Source organism: Stegostoma tigrinum, chromosome 13 (assembly GCF_030684315.1).
Source record: "Stegostoma tigrinum isolate sSteTig4 chromosome 13, sSteTig4.hap1, whole genome shotgun sequence".
NCBI classification, from domain to species: domain Eukaryota; kingdom Metazoa; phylum Chordata; class Chondrichthyes; order Orectolobiformes; family Stegostomatidae; genus Stegostoma; species Stegostoma tigrinum.
In genome coordinates this window covers 6,456,090-6,472,546 of record NC_081366.1, presented here as the reverse complement: position 1 = coordinate 6,472,546, position 16,457 = coordinate 6,456,090, and the positions used below count along the sequence as shown (strand labels likewise).

Here is a 16,457-nt window from a genome sequence, read left to right as displayed (position 1 = left end):
GGAAAATTATTCTTATTCTATCATTAAGCTGAATAAAGTAACATAGATTTGTTAGTCCTTTTTAAAACTTGCAAGGATACGAAGCGACACTTTGGATTTATAACATTAAAATCTAACTGATAGTAATTTTGTAAGAAACAGACATTAGAACTGTGCACATCTGCATTTCAGGCAGCTCAATGAATCTGGTAGCAATCTCTACACGTTTAGTCTTTAAATTATAGACTTATGTATTTCATTTCTGAAGAAGGGTCCAGACCAAAATGTCAGCTTCCCTGCTCCTCTGGTGCTGCTTGGCCTGCCGTGTTCATTCATCTCTCCACCTTGTTATCTCAGATTCTCCAGCATCTGTGGGTTCCTACTATGTCTGAGACTTATGTATTGTAAGGTTATGTATGTTTGATAATGCTCATGTCCTGGATTTCTTAATTTATGCAGTTGAAGCACATTCATTTATCATGCAAAGTTATTTTTTAAATCACTAATCTGACAAACTATTTCACATTTAAAGAACATTATATCACGCCTTCCAAGGTCCCTAATTAATCTACATTAAGATAAAAAGCTATATCTGGAGGCAATAGAATGCAATCAACCTTGTTCTGATTTTAGAGAGATGGAAGCTAAATTGTTGAACATAAAGATATAAAGGTATAGATTATTCTACAGAGAAAGGGTATCAGCATTGGATGAAATTATTTAAGTAGTTAGAGAACCATAAGATTATGCTGGGTCAAAACTCATTCTGACAGATTCACAGATTCACCAAGCAAGCTCTTCAGCCTTGCAGAGGTGAAGGTGAAAGTAAAGAATTGACTGTTACATGGATACCATGGTGACCTCTGTTTTGCAACAGAGATTGGGAAAGATAAGGAATTAGAGTTAACACAGTGTGGAGCTGGAGGAACACAGCAGGCCCGCAGCATCAGAGGACAGGAAAGTTGACGTTTTGTGTCGGGATATGAGAGGGCTTCGGTGAATCATAATGGCTATTAATATGTGCAGCAATAAGCTTAAAGGCCATATAATCTGATCAAAACTTCCTGAACTAACCACTAAACAAGTCAATGAATCCACAGCACGTACAAAGAGGGTAAAGACATATTGAATTCAGTGATTAACTGTACTACAGTTTACATTCCAGGAACTATGCTGAGCCCAGTCGGGAAAATGACATGTTGGAAAGATTTTAGTCATTGCAATATTCAGATTTTTAAAACCTGTTGGAGGAAAGAGAAATTAAATATAAGTTATCTATTGGCTGAGAAATGCAATGGATCAGAGAAAGGAAATGGTGTGAAGAGTTTTGGTTCCAAAAGCAGGACACAAGCAGAAAGAACAGAGTCTGAAATCGGTTATTAGGGAGAAGTAGTACTGGATGTCCCAAGCATCAATGAATGGACTGAGGTAAAAGAAAGGTTGATACTTTTTTCCTTTCATTCCTTGCAGCAAATTTACAACTGCTTCAGGCAAATTGTTATTTCATCTCTGGCAGTGATTCAGGGTGTTTGAAAATAGCTTTGGCAAGCCCCATTGCTGTATTCAGTGCACTGAATTTCCCACAGGATTACAATGGTAGGATAATAAATAAACAATCAATTGGCTCTACATTAACATTTTGAAAAAGACGTTACTAGCAAAAACTTAGTTAGTGCCAAGTTAACTTAACTCATTGAGTATTGGTACAGTGCAAAATGCAACCTTTTTTATGTTACGTAACAAATGATGATGATAATCAGCAAAGAAAAACTTCCAGAAAAACAAGGCATCACAGGTGAAAAGGCCTTTGACTTGAACATTAATATTAATAACCTTTCTCTTCGGATGCAGGCTCACCTGCTGAATGTCACCAATATTCTACTGGGGAGGGGGTAGGTGATTCCATTATCATAGGGGTTTCTTTCACTGAACCAAAAAGTTGAGACATTTTTTATTGAAATTATTATTGTTGATGATGGAGCATTGAGATTAGTGAAATACAAATATTTTCCTCAAAACGAAAAATCCCGGTAAAGTATTGCAGAACAGTTAGTCAGAGCGGGGAGATTGTTTTTCACATGAGTAGGTGGCAAAAGCACTTTAAATGTGATATTGCTCGAGATTTTGCTAGAGAAAGATACAAAACACCATGGAACTAATGTGTGTGATTGGAGTTAAGCTACAGATCAGTCATAAAATCATTGAGTTGCAGAACAGGACCTAGCTGCTGATCAATGATCTCCTGTTTCAATGTTTTCAAGAAGGGCATGGTTCCTGAACGCAGTTTTGAAGTCATTGTGCAATAGCTCCTAATGTAGGACTGGCTAAGACTCAAAAAGTCAAACATAGAAAGAATGGAAAAGAATGTTATCTATTCCCTTGATTTGATAACTTTCCAACAAAGGAAGAAGATTAGAACCCTAAATTAACGTGCTAATTGATCTGAGTCAATGAAAGTTTAATAGCGACATCTCAGCGAGTATGCTAAGAATGGCTCGATGTTGCTAATCAATGTCAAGATAGATGCTGCACTTTCCAAAAATGCTGGAGGGTAGTAATCAGGAGAGGAATCCCTTCTCATACTCATTGACTTCATGGCAAGTGTCAGCTTGGCTCACTTGGTACCACTGTCATCTTTAAGTCAGAAGATTTTTAAATCATGTTCGTGCTAATTGTTCAAAGCGTTATAATTATTAATCTGCAGCCTGATCTAGTTAACTAGGCTTATGAAATGCTCTTCAAAGAAAGGGAAGAGCTCTCCAGCTGTTTCAGCCAAATATTGCTCTGTCAGGTACTGTCATACCAAAATATAAATTAGCTGATCATTCATCTCATTGCTGTTTGTGGGACATTGCTGTGTGCAAAATGGCTGCCCCATTTGCCTACATGATGAAAGTGATTGTGAATCAGTGTTTGCTTCGCAATGCTTATAAGGAATGTGGTAAGGTATTTATAACTGGATGTTCTTTCTTTTTCTTTTCCGAGCATAGGAATGATGAGGTGAATGTAGAACCTCAACTGCAGCTTTGGTTGAAATCAGCTCATTCAGCAGAGCCCAAGGACCCTCTACTCAGTGTGATTCAATACACAATTGGTACCATATTTCTCCACTTACCCATTGGGGAAAGCTATGACGTGTATATATTCTCATTCTGGCAAATGCCCAAAAATGGTTTCCAAAGATGTTCAGACACGTATACAACGCTAAAGGATAAATGATTGGTTTGCTGTGTTACTTGTCGCTGTTAGTACATTTCCACATTTAGTGTCTCAGTGAAATAACTTAATTAATGCACATTGGCTGTTCTTAAATCAGTTTTTCATTGCTGCAGATACCTGAATCTTACTCTCCACACCGTTCCTACAATTTCAAGATTTTTCCTCACTGTGGCATCATTTGTATGCATAGGTGATCTGCAAGACTGTAGCTGCTTGTGATGGATGAAGTTACGAATGTCACTTCAACAGATGGATTCATTTTTTAAATTTTACAGCTTGGCATGTTGAGCACTGTGCTAGTGCAATTCCTCTGAAGTATCTCAAACTGCCTTCATTCATTTTTTGATTGCTGAAAGTGGCAGCTTTCAATAAAATGTCAGCAACTCCAATGCACCTGAGCTACGAAAAGTTCATGGCTATGTAAATATCCTGAATGATACAAAAACAGGAATTGCTGGAAAAGCTCAGCAGGTCTGGTAGCATCTGTGGAGAGAAATCGGACATAACATTTTGGGTCCTTCTGAGGAAGAATCACTTGACTTAAAATATTAACTGTAATTTCTCTCCGCTGATGCAGCCAAACCTGCTGAGCTTTTCCAGCAATTTCTGTTTTTATTTATGATTTACAGCATACAAAGTTATTTTAGTTTTTATTTGGTGCTGAATGATGCATTTGTCTTTAATTTGTGAAAGGAATTTTTGAAAATGTATTTTGCTTTCTACAATTTATTACTTTTTTCCAGTCTTCCCTACAGATTTATGGGAGTCCAAATTCTTTTAGTTGTGTCGCTATGTTGCAGATATATTTGTGAAGAATTAGTCTTTTCATTATTTCTGGGGTGAAGTTATATCACATTACAAAAGAATAGAGTAAATAATCTGACTGCTGCTACGCTTCTACTAACACTAAACCTGAAATTATTTTTAACATAGGTTAACCATATATAAGAGAACAGAAAAAAAATCTCAAAGTAGTTTGGATTTCATTAGAATTACCCATTACAAATGCATTTATAAATGTAATTACATCCAAGCAGTGATATTCTTACATTTCCTTCTTTGAGGAGAAGAGCAAAAATTGGAAGGATGAAATAATATGAAAGCAAAAGATTTCAAATGTGTTATTGCTCAGAGATGTACACTCAAAAAGTACATCAAGTTTATATGTTGTTAACCAAATATGTGTGAATAAAATATTATAATTCTTGATCAATATTCAGCCTTGGATGAGTCACAAATTCCTCCACACTGCATTAGGAATATTGAAATCAGGTATTTAGCGCCACCAGCTTCCATCACTGACAGAAATTCTGATGTCTTGTCATGAACTCAATGCCTCCATCCTTTCTTCCTTTCCTCTCTGACTACAGGCTCAGGCATTTCCTTCCAGCATCACAATATCCTTGCCTTTGTACCTATCACTGCTATTCGCCATTGAAACATTTAAGCTTGCCATCTATTGTTCTTATACTAATCTGTGAAGAACTTTGACATGTTCTTTCTTCAAGGTGCATTATAGAAGTGTATGTTGTTTTCGTAAACCAACTCTAATCTTTAGTCGCCATCAAGGCCTTCTCCTCCTTAATATCAAACACCTTATTCCTTGCTTCCTCCTCTAATTCTCTGACACTGGCCTCATATGACCATCCAATCCCTGTTTGTCCATTGTTAGTAGCAAAACCTTCAGATACATTTGCCACTCCCTATCCTTCTGCCCCATAACAGCACACTCCTATGATACCTGTCTGCCTCCCCCCTTTGTCCTTAAAATAAGTTTTAAATATTCTTCCTTTTAATGAAGCTTTAGGTAATTTGTTAACTCTCCCACAGAGTCTGGATATTCAGCCGATGTCCCACTTATGTCTGTGAACTTTCTTGGGGCAATTTTTGAGTTAAAATGTCAAGCCTAAGTAGCTATTGGCATTGTTGTTTTTGCTTTTACTGTTGTCTCATAAAGGCTTAATTGTGGAATGTGTTGAATGTACCCCAGATGAACATTTCCAACATATCCAAAGCTTTAACTTGCACATATCTTCTGTTATCTTCTTTACAGAGGTTCATACAAGTGGAGCACGTATCAGTAATTCAAGCGTGGAGTTCAGTGCATCTATTAATGGCAGCCTGCATGGTCCATGGGCTGCAAATCAGACACGGTAACAACTACACTTGGATTCCTGATATGCGCTTCAGACTGTGCCTCGAGCACAAAATTGTAGCACTAACCCTCTCTGCACAATGGCTGTAAACTGATCCTATGCATATATTGACATGATACTGCTTAACCTGCTCTGCTGTCTTTCAAAAGGCATTAATCTATTTGTAGCAAATAGGTAAAGACTTCCAATATATTAATATACTTTTAATAATGTGATATAATTTTGAGGCCGAGATAATGGGAACTGCAGATGCTGGAGATTCCAAGATAATAAAATGTGAGGCTGGATGAACACAGCAGGCCAAGCAGCATCTCAGGAGCACAAAAGCTGACGTTTCGGGCCTAGACCCTTCATCAGAGAGGCAACCAGCTTGTAACTGATGTCCATTACAAGCCCACCGACTCCCACAGCTACCTAGAATACACCTCCTCCCACCCACCCTCCTGCAAAAATTCCATCCCCTATTCCCAATTCCTCCGCCTCCGCCGCATCTGCTCCCACGATAAGACATTCCACTCCCGCACATCCCAGATGTCCAAGTTCTTTAAGGACCGCAACTTCCCCCCCACGGTGATTGAGAACGCCCTTGACCGCGTCTCCCGCATTTCCCGCGACACATCCCTCACACCCCGCCCCCGCCACAACCGCCCCAAGAGGATCCCCCTCGTTCTCACACACCACCCTACCAACCTCCGGATACAACGCATTATCCTCCGACACTTCCGCCATTTACAATCCGACCCCACCACCCAAGACATTTTTCCATCCCCACCCCTGTCTGCTTTCCGGAGAGACCACTCTCTCCGTGACTCCCTTGTTCGCTCCACACTGCCCTCCAACCCCACCACACCCGGCACCTTCCCCTGCAACCGCAGGAAATGCTACACTTGTCCCCACACCTCCTCCCTCACCCCCATCCCAGGCCCCAAGATGACATTCCACATTAAGCAGAGGTTCACCTGCACATCTGCCAATGTGGTATACTGCATCCACTGTACCCGGTGCGGCTTTCTCTACATTGGGGAAACCAAGCGGAGGCTTGGGGACCGCTTTGCAGAACACCTCCGCTCAGTTCGCAACAAACAACTGCACCTCCCAGTCGCAAACCATTTCCACTCCCCCTCCCATTCTCTTGATGACATGTCCATCATGGGCCTCCTGCACTGCCACAATGATGCCACCCGAAGGTTGCAGGAACAGCAACTCATATTCCGCCTGGGAACCCTGCAGCCATATGGTATCAATGTGGACTTCACCAGTTTCAAAATCTCCCCTTCCCCCACTGCATCCCTCAACCAGCCCAGTTCATCCCCTCCCCCCACTGCACCACACAACCAGCCCAGCTCTTCCCCCCCACCCACTGCATCCCAAAACCAGTCCAACCTGTCTCTGCCTCCCTAACCGGTTCTTCCTCTCACCCATCCCTTCCTCCCACCCCAAGCCGCACCCCCAGCTACCTACTAACCTCATCCCACCTCCTTGACCTGTCCGTCTTCCCTGGACTGACCTATCCCCTCCCTACCTCCCCACCTACACCCTCTCCACCTATCTTCTTTACTCTCCATCTTCGGTCCGCCTCCCCCTCTCTCCCTATTTATTCCAGTTCCCTCCCCCCATCCCCCTCTCTGATGAAGGGTCTAGGCCCGGGGCGTACCTCTCTGATGAAGGGTCTAGGCCCGAAACGTCAGCTTTTGTGCTCCTGAGATGCTGCTTGGCCTGCTGTGTTCATCCAGCCTCACATTTTATTATCTTATAATTTTGAGGCCAGTGAGTTTTCTGAATGACATTTTACACAAAAGCAATTGTACTTTTTTATCACTTTTTTGATACCTAAATGTTTCAGAAGCTGTCATTACATGAAAACTATTCTATCAATAGATACGTGTATTAAATATTCATTTTTAAAATTTCTTTTGAGGTTATTTGCTCATTTCTAGGAATTAGTTTGAGTTACGACCAAACAACCTTATGCCAGAATGGAACTAAACCCCAATGTCTAAGTTGAGAAATGTGACTCTCCAGTGTGTAATTGTGTGATACAGACAAGAAAGGTCCCAGATCCAACCAGAGGTCTGTGCTGAGTCCCCTGAGATGGCAGTAGAAATGTAAGGCTTAACTGACAATACAATGTACCAGGATGCTGCCTGGACTGGAGGGCTTATCTTATGAAGAGAGGTTGACTGAGCTCGGTCTCTTTTCATTGGAGAAAAGGAGGAGGAGAGGGGACCTAATTGAGGTATACAAGATAATGAGAGGCATAGATAGAGTCGATAGCCAGAGACTATTTCCCAGGGCAGAAATGGCTAGCACGAGGGGTCATAGTTTTAAGCTGGTTGGTGGAAAGTATAGAGGGGATGTCAGAGGCAGGTTCTTTACGCAGAGAGTTGTGAGAGCATGGAATGCGTTGCCAGCAGCAGTTGTGGAAGCAAGGTCATTGGGGTCATTTAAGAGACTGCTGGACATGCATATGGTCACAAATTTGAGGGTGCATCCATGAGGATCAATGGTCGGCACAACATTGTGGGCTGAAGGGCCTGTTCTGTGCTGTACTGTTCTATGTTCTATGTTCTATGTTCTAATGCATAGGTGGAAATTAAGTGATGTTCCTACTCCTGATAATTTATCTGCTGGAAATGTTCTTCCATGTGCACAGTAGATGAATGATGTTTTTTGAGATGCCCAATAGATAGAGAGTCAGGATCACTCCCTTGAACCACAAATAACAATTAGAAGGGTAGCCAACTGCTAAGGAGCTGAAGTCAGTGACTTTAAGAGAGGAAGATGAAAACAGATGAAACTTGAAGGGAAAACAGAATTGAAGAAGAGCAATGAAATAGAATGTTGTTTCATGCCTTAAGCGAAATTGATTCATATACTTCATATATTCAACAGTTTTAAATGAATCATTAAAATTTCTCACCTTTTCATCGAAACTCTGTTTCAATTTTGATTAAACAAAAGGATGTTACAGAATGGAAATTCCCCTTAAAATGCACCAGCCACAAAATATCCATTGATGTATAAGAAGGCATCTTGTTTATAAGTACGAAAGGTAGGAGCTGAAGTAAAGCATACGGCTCTTGAGCTTGTTTTTGTCTCATTCATGGAATTTGAGCATTGCTGGCTTTATTGTCCATCCCTACTTGTCCTTGAGAAGATGGTGATGAGTTTTCTTCTTTGACCACCCAGAATGAAAAACCAGCAAAACTTGTGAATGGCACATATTGGTCAGACTTGCCTTACATACCTTAGAGTAGAGCTGCAGTACAATCAGTGCATTCATTTCTAAGTTCTGTTTTCTTTTCAACTGGATTTTGCTGTGGAGTTGCAGTCTATATACGTAAACAAACCCCCAATGCAGTTTGGGAGAGAGGTCCAGGATTTTGACCCAGCAGCACTGAAGGAACTGCGATGCAATTCCAAGTCAGGATGATGAGTGCCTTGGCAGGGAACTTGTAGGGGGTGGTATTCACATATATCTGTGGCTTTTGTCCTTCAAAATAGAAGTAGTCATGGGTTCAGAGCTGCTAAAGACTCTTGGTAAATCTCTTCATTGCATCTGCAGATAGCACACACTGCTGCTACTGAGCATCAGTAGTGGAGGGAGTGGATGTTTGTGAATGTGGTGCCTACCAAGCAGACTCCTTTGTTTCAGATGGTGTCAAGTTTATTGAGTGTTGTTGGGTCTGCACTCATTCAGAGAAGTGGGGAGCATTCCATCATGCTCTTGATTTGTGCCTTGTAGATGGTGGATAGACTTTGAGGAAGTCAGAAGGTGATGCTCCAAAAATTTGTTCCAAAATTCTTAGCCTCTGATGTGCTCTGGAAGCCATTGTACTTATTTGGCTAATCCAATGATATTCCTGGTCAACGTTAATTCTCAGGATGTTGATAGTGGGGGATTTCGGTGATGGTAATGCCATTGAATGTTGATGGTTAGGGATAAGACTGCCTGTTCTGGGAGATGGTCATTGCCTGGCACTTGCCAGTTTCCAGCCCAAGCCTGAGTATTGTCCAGGTCTTATTGCACTTGAGTAACAATAGAATCTGGAATAGAGCTGAACATCATGCCATCATTGGTGAACAGTTCCACTTCTGACCTTAGGTTGGAGCTAAGGTCATTGATGAAGCAACTGAAGATGGTTGGGTCCAGGACACTACCCTGAGGAATTCCTGCAGAGACGTCCTGCAACTGAGATAACTGACCTCCGACGATCACAGCCATCCTCCTTTGTGTGAAGTATGAGTCTGGCCAGTGCAGAATTTCCTCATAATTCCCACTAGTTCCAGTTTTGCTAGGCCTCCTCAATGCAACACTCAGTCAGATGTGACCTTGATGCCAAGGGCTGTCACCTCACCTAAGGCATTAATCTCTTTTATCCATGTTTAAAGCAAGACTGCAATGAAGTCAGGAGCTGAATGGCCCTGGCGGAAACCCAAACTGAGCACCGATGAGCACGTTATTACTAAGCAAGTGCTGCTTGATAGCACTGTTAATGACACTTTTCAACATTATAATGCTGATCGACAGTAGAGTGATGGGGTTAGATTTGCTCTACGTAATGATCAGGAGTGGAACCTATCACTGATATTTTTCAGCTTTCATGACATGAGGTCACAAGTATTTCTATTGCTATCTCAGTTGACATCAGCATAAACTCAGGGGGATCAAACTGGGACCAGAGTTGAGGGTCCAGAGGGAGGGGGCTTTCCCTGTTCTCTATTTGTATTTCAGGTGCATGTTTCATATGACATTTTGTTCTCTATACTGGTGATGACCAAATACAACAGATGAAGAATCTTGACTCTTCCTGCTAAATCCACTGAACAAGAACTAACTAGAAAGCCATTATATTAAACCTCTTTATTTCTGCATGTGTCTTCCAATTGACAAAGGTATGCTTATTAATGAGCAGCCACTGTGCTGTGAATAAATATCTAGTGGCAGTACACTGCTTCACAGCATGTTCCTGGTGTGCCCAGGCTTGCACATAATCCAAACTTGCAAAGAGAAATATGTCTTACACTTTCATGTTACTGCAATGACAGTGTGTTAATCAATGAGAGTCTAATCCTACTTTAAATTGATTAGATCAATATTTGGCACAACAATTTCTGCTCTCTCACAGAAATGATGAAGTATTATTTGTTTAATTTCACAAATATCATTTGAAGTATTTTACTTCACTTCATGAGCGAGGAGCATAAAGCACTCAGCACCCATACACACACTTCCTTGAAATACCTATATTAATTTCTTTTTGGAAATAAAAGTTTGCATGGAAGTGAAACAAAGTTTTACTCCAACCTTGACATTCATTCGATGGAATCGTTAAAATTGGAATAAATGACAAGGGCAGTTTGGCCAAAGATGTCTCATCCATTCACAAAGGACTTACAGTCACCTTTCTACAGAGGGCCACCTTCCTCTCACCCCATCACAGCATCTAGCTGTTTCTTAATTGATCCAGAGATCGTTTCGCCATGACCTGAACATGAGGGGACTATATATACCTGCTGAATGTGGTGCAGGTTTAGCTTCAAGAAGTCCAAATTTCCCTTTAGCTGCTTGAGGATATTTTCACAAATTGATTTGTGGTTGAAATTGATAGGCTGACGTCCATCATTTGTTTTGGAAAAAAGAAGACAACTTTGACAAACCAATACCAAATGAATAGTCGAATCAGGAATATGTTGGGTTGTGAACTGTGATTTAGGGAGTGTTTTCAGACTGCAATAGAAAAACAGTGCTTGCTACTTCACAGTCCTGGCAATGTTAGTGGAGGTGTTCTTGTAATGTTTTACAGATTTTTGCCAATGTAGCAAAGCACCTACTTAAAAAGTAAATTGTTTAAACAGCAGCATTGGAAAAGCTATTTGTGACCTCAAAAGATAGTAGAAGAAAAGAGAAAGAGGTCTTCAAGATGGTTTTAGTTTTGATGACCTAGGTTATTCGGGAATACTAAGAAATGCTTATTTTGAGACAGTTTTCCAAAGACACTGATGCACCAACCTGACACAGTGCTGACTTGGAAAACTGAAATAAAGGGAAGAACAGCAGAAAAAGAGAGCCTGAATTTCCTGTAGATTTTAAAGCAAATTTCACCAATAAAAGGACAGGGAATAAACATATGTCTCCAAGCACCCACTCACTGGCTTCCTAATGGTAGGCTGCATAACACGTGTCAACAGCAGCAAATTGAAAAGCAATAAAAAAAAGACTGAAGCATGGGCTGCTGTCTAAGAAACATGCAAGAGGTAAAAGCAATGATACATTACTGTCTCACACTTGGGTATTAACTAATATTTTACTCAAAATCTTCTTTTCAGAGATCATAGAGGCATCTCCAGTTCGAACACCAGGAGACCAGAGCTGGACACCCAGGCTTGCGGTCAAATTCCCGGTTCACCATCAGGCCAACGACTATCTACACAATGTCTACATTCCCGGGACAACCACCACGCTCTCCGGGAAGTCAACTACTGAGCGTGAAGGGAGGAAATCCTTCATTACTTTCGGGAAGAAGAAGAAAAGTGGTAAATAAAGTGAAGAAGAAGCAAGATGGAATTGAATATTAATGGTGAGAATTATAAAATGGAGCTGCATGACTGAAGCACGTCTTTTTTTTAAATAAATTACTAAATGTCACTCAAAAAAAAACACTGGACCAAAGCTGGTCTTTTGCTGCACTAAGTATTAGTTTGAAAGGGAATGGAGTTTTCTTTAATTGCATTTCCAATGTGTAAGTTCAGAATGCTTCAGTAATCCTCAATGAAATAAGGATCAACAAAATTGCACCAACTGCAAATGCTTATAGATGTGAACACTTCTCTCCCAGCAATCCAGAGATTAAGGTAATTTCGTCCAGGCTGTGTGGATGTGATTCTGAGTATCATTTCTGCATGTCCTACCCAGAGTAGTCTGATTCTTAGAGTAGGATAATAGGTCGGCACAACAAAATAGGGCGAAGGGCCTGTACTGAGCGGTACTGTACTATGTTCTATCTTCTATTGCCACAGGGGATTTGTCAGAAATACTTCATCAAATGCCATTGAACAACTAAAATTGGTATCAGTTCAGTGTTGCAACATTTCTATCAATGAGCAAGATCCCAAGCACTGGCTTGACCAAGGAAAGATTTCAGGAATACTCCCAACATGATACATAATGTACTGATGAGACTCGATTCCCTCCACTCTTCATGATTCCTCCCATGGTGGGCTTATAAATTCAGTTTTTACATAGTGATTGATAGGCCTTGGCAAGAATTGCATCCACATGGCATTCATTTGCCGTCTCTGAAGAGCAAGAGATAAAAGAATGTGCTGGAAGCCATCAACATCTGGGATGGCTGTAACCAGAACTCTACAGACAGATAGAAGAAATAGATTTTCTGAGTTTTTCAATTAATGAGCAGTGAGGCTGCAAAACCTTTAGACCATGCAATGAGGACAATTGGCATGGACCATCGTTTTCCATTTCATAGCATGCAAAGGCCACAGGCTAAGTGGTGAAAGCTGGAACTAGACTAGGTGCGTGTTTGATGACTGGCATGGACAAAATTGGCCGAAGAGCCTCTTTTCACACTGTAAAACACTATGACTGCACATGTCAGCAGCAGAGAGAGAGCTACTTAATTAATTCACTGCGAAATTGTGCCTTTCCTGGAGAAATAGAAGTTCGATCCTCGCTCATCACCATGATGGGAAGAAATTAAGGAAAACATTTAAAGAAAATCCATTCCCTTCTGTAAACAGCTGTTGCACAATGCTAGCAGCCACAATTTTAATTCAGTCAACAATTCATTGTATCATGTCTCCATTTATTCAGTCCAATGTGGCAAACAGCCTTAATGTAGATTAAGGAACACTTTAAGCGTCCATTTCCTCATTGTGCATGTTAGCCACACTGAGGGTTATCGCTTGCATTACATTTTCTGTAATTTATTCCCTGTTTAACACCCTATATTTAGCTTTAGGAGGGTTGAAACAGAACAGGAAAGAACTGAAAGGAGAAAAAAAGTGGAAAAAGAAAATAACTGCAATATGATTTCCTCTATTGGTTTGTTGAATTGTATGAGGCGTCAGTCAGAATTGGCAGGTGGAGCACTAATTGGGAACAGCATCCACCCAAGAACATTCCTTAGGAGCACCATTTGATTCTAAGATGGCAGTAACAATGACCTAGGGCATTCACAAACTTGTGGATTTGAGTGTTCTTTCATCTGCATGAAATAGAAAATATGACGGGACAAGGCTTACTTACTAAGGGGGAAAGAATGAGCAGTAAGAAAGAAGGGAGTTAAAGTATAATGAAATACCAAAAAAAGACACATTTACAAACGGGGCTAGGGTTATCGCCTACAGAAGGGACCAAAACTAGCGAGGAGGGTTAAATCAGACTGAACCACAGATAAAAATATTAAAATATTCTGAGGCATCAGAATATGAGAATTTGTTAAGAACTTAATAATGCTTCTGCCTCAAGAAAAATGGTATTGAAGAAAAAAAAAACAAGGTTTCATCTGTTTAGAATGTCTTTAGAAATTCCAGACCAACTACAATGGCGTAGATCTCAACTTTGACCAGCCATGTTAAAAGGATGATAAGCATGTTAGCAAACACTGTTTACATCTTGGCTTTTCATTGTGTCAAAGTAGGTAGGTAATCTGGATGCATTACAGAAGATATTGCCAACTTGCTATCATCTATTCTACACCATTGTACAACGTTAAGATATGCCTCCTCTGTTCTTCATTGTCAATGACTTTAGCACAGATAGCAAATAGAGAGCCCTAATGTCCTGAGCTCAGCGAGGAACAATCACCTGGCCTTCCTGCTCCTGCCTGCAAACTAACAACCACTACCAGAGGTCCAAGTGGACTATTCCTTGGGACCAGGTATGGGAGTGCAGGCTGTGCCCAAGGATCCATACAGAGTCAGTGCCTTCAAAAGAGCAGAAAAGAAAGGACAGAAGAAATAATTGGCAAAGTGGAAAAGCAAAGAGTCATTGAGTTCTTGCCCCCAGAGGTGGTAAATATGGATTGGACAAAATTCTTTTGGAACAGGGACTTGAACTATTTAGACACTATTTACAGCCCTGTCATTTAACTTTGTTTAAATACTAGCGATAACCCTATAACAAGTTTTCTCTAAGACTGGATCAATCAGCCATAGCTTTGAGAGTAAAGCTTTGGTAGCCAGTGCAGAAGAGGTAGTTTGTAGCTGTTTTAATATGTAGGCATGCTGAATATGTCCTGTGAGTATTGAATATAAGTATATCCATATACAAGTAACTGTCTTATTTCTTTGGAAAAGCAAAAGACTGAATTAGATCTTGAGACATTGTGAATCTCTATAGATTTTTGGATTTTTTTTGCTAAAACTTGTTTGATTATGATTATACTGTGTGGTGTTGTAGATTTCCTATACACTGCTTTTTAAGTACAATTATCCAAAATTAGTGGGACATAAAGTGGTAGATTCTTTCTAATGATGTACATGTCTATTTCTGAAGTTTGCTTGCAAATGCTGACGTCAGTATAATAGCCTGTATGACACTTAGTGAATATATTGTGCCCTGTATTTTTCTTCAGAACTAAATTGCTGTAATCCTAGTGTGACAATCTTGCTTTACTTTAATTGCAGTAGTTTATAGTAGTAATGTTTTGATCTAACTTCAGTCTTTACATTAAAATTATTCCTTTAATCCAGCATTGTATCTGTGTTTTGATGTTCAGAGGTTCTTCTGTAATAGGACTGACAAATTCAGTTTTGCAATATGTTGCTAAGCTATGATATCATATAACCAAGCCATCTAAAATTACACATGGAGAATGAGGCTAATGAAAGTCTAGTAATCCTGTTAAATGCTTCCCTGTCTTAAGCAAATTGTCCCAATGTAACACCCAACTATACCTTAAAACACCTCGAAGGTCATTCCAAACAGTTTTCATTTATTTAGTAAAGAAGTTCTCCCTAAAACCCATTTGAAATTTCCCAGGCTAAAAGATCGATCATTTTTGACTGAAATGAGGAGAAATCTCTTTCACTCAAACAGCAGTGAAATTTTGGAGCTTTATTGACACAAAGGGATATAAATGCTCTATTTTTATGCATACTTGAGATTTATGTGGAAGTTTAATGGTGGGTCAGAAAATCAAGAAAAATAAGGAGCCAGTGAGAAAATAAAATCAAAGCCCAATTCCAATCTTTCTTGTATAGCTTAGCAGAAGCTCAATGAGCCATATGGTCTACTCCTTTCCTTATTTCTTTGGATCTTACATTTTCTTATCAGTAGACCCCTAAAATCAAAGAATCACAGAATTAATAGTGCATAGAAGAAAGCCAATCAGTCAGCTGAGCCCATGCAGGCTCACTCCAAGAACCATTTGGCAAGGCCCATCCTCCGACCCATTTCAAAAGAGACAAAGACCAGTATAGCATAGGAACAAGCCCTTTGACCTACCAAGCGTATTCTGACACATGACTCCTTTCTAAACAAAACAAACTCTTTGCCTCTACATGGTCTATATCCTTATATTCCCTAGCTATTAGTGTATTTGTCAAAATGCCTCTTAAAAATCATTGTTGTGTCTACTTCTAACACCTTCTCTGGCAGTGTATTCCAGGCACTTATTACCCTCTGTGTAAAAAAAACTCGCTTCTCACATCTCCTTTAAACATTTCTGCTTTTACCTTAGACCTTTCCACTAGTAATTGACTATCCATTCTATCCATGCCACTCTTAATTTTGTAAATTTAGGTCACCCCTCATCCTTCAACGTTCAAGTGAAAACCAACTAAGTTTGTGCAATCACTCCTCATACTGTGCAACATCCTGGTTAAAGGTGATAACAAGGCATAGAGCTGGATGAACACAGCAGGCCAAGCAGCATCAGAGGAGCAGGAAGGCTGACGTTTTGGGCCTAGACCTTTCTTAGTTAACCTTTTCTGTACTGTGTCCAAAACCTCCACAACCTTCTGGGATAGTGGCAAAGAGAAATCATTGGGGATTCAATTGTAAGGGGCGTACATAGGCGGTTCTGCGGTCAAAATCGGGACTCCCGAATGGTATGTTGCCTCCCAGGTGCACGAGTCAGG

General features: G+C 40.3%; 1 protein-coding gene across 8 annotated transcripts in view; it reads left to right on the top strand.

The window, feature by feature from the left end:
* LOC125458288 (protocadherin gamma-A11-like) overlaps nucleotides 1–15,067 on the top strand; it is a 199,301-nt gene extending 184,234 nt beyond the window's left edge. For 7 of the 8 annotated variants that reach the window (XM_048543453.2, XM_048543451.2, XM_048543452.2 and 4 more), the window contains exons 5-6: nucleotides 5,252–5,351; nucleotides 11,685–15,067. In XM_048543453.2, the coding sequence (XP_048399410.1) occupies nucleotides 5,252–5,351; nucleotides 11,685–11,841 (257 nt within the window). In that variant the 3' untranslated portion in view covers nucleotides 11,842–15,067. The remainder of the gene's footprint in view (nucleotides 1–5,251; nucleotides 5,352–11,684) is intronic. The other variant, XM_048543457.2, reaches the window with a different exon arrangement.
* The last annotated feature ends 1,390 nt before the right edge of the window (nucleotides 15,068–16,457 follow it).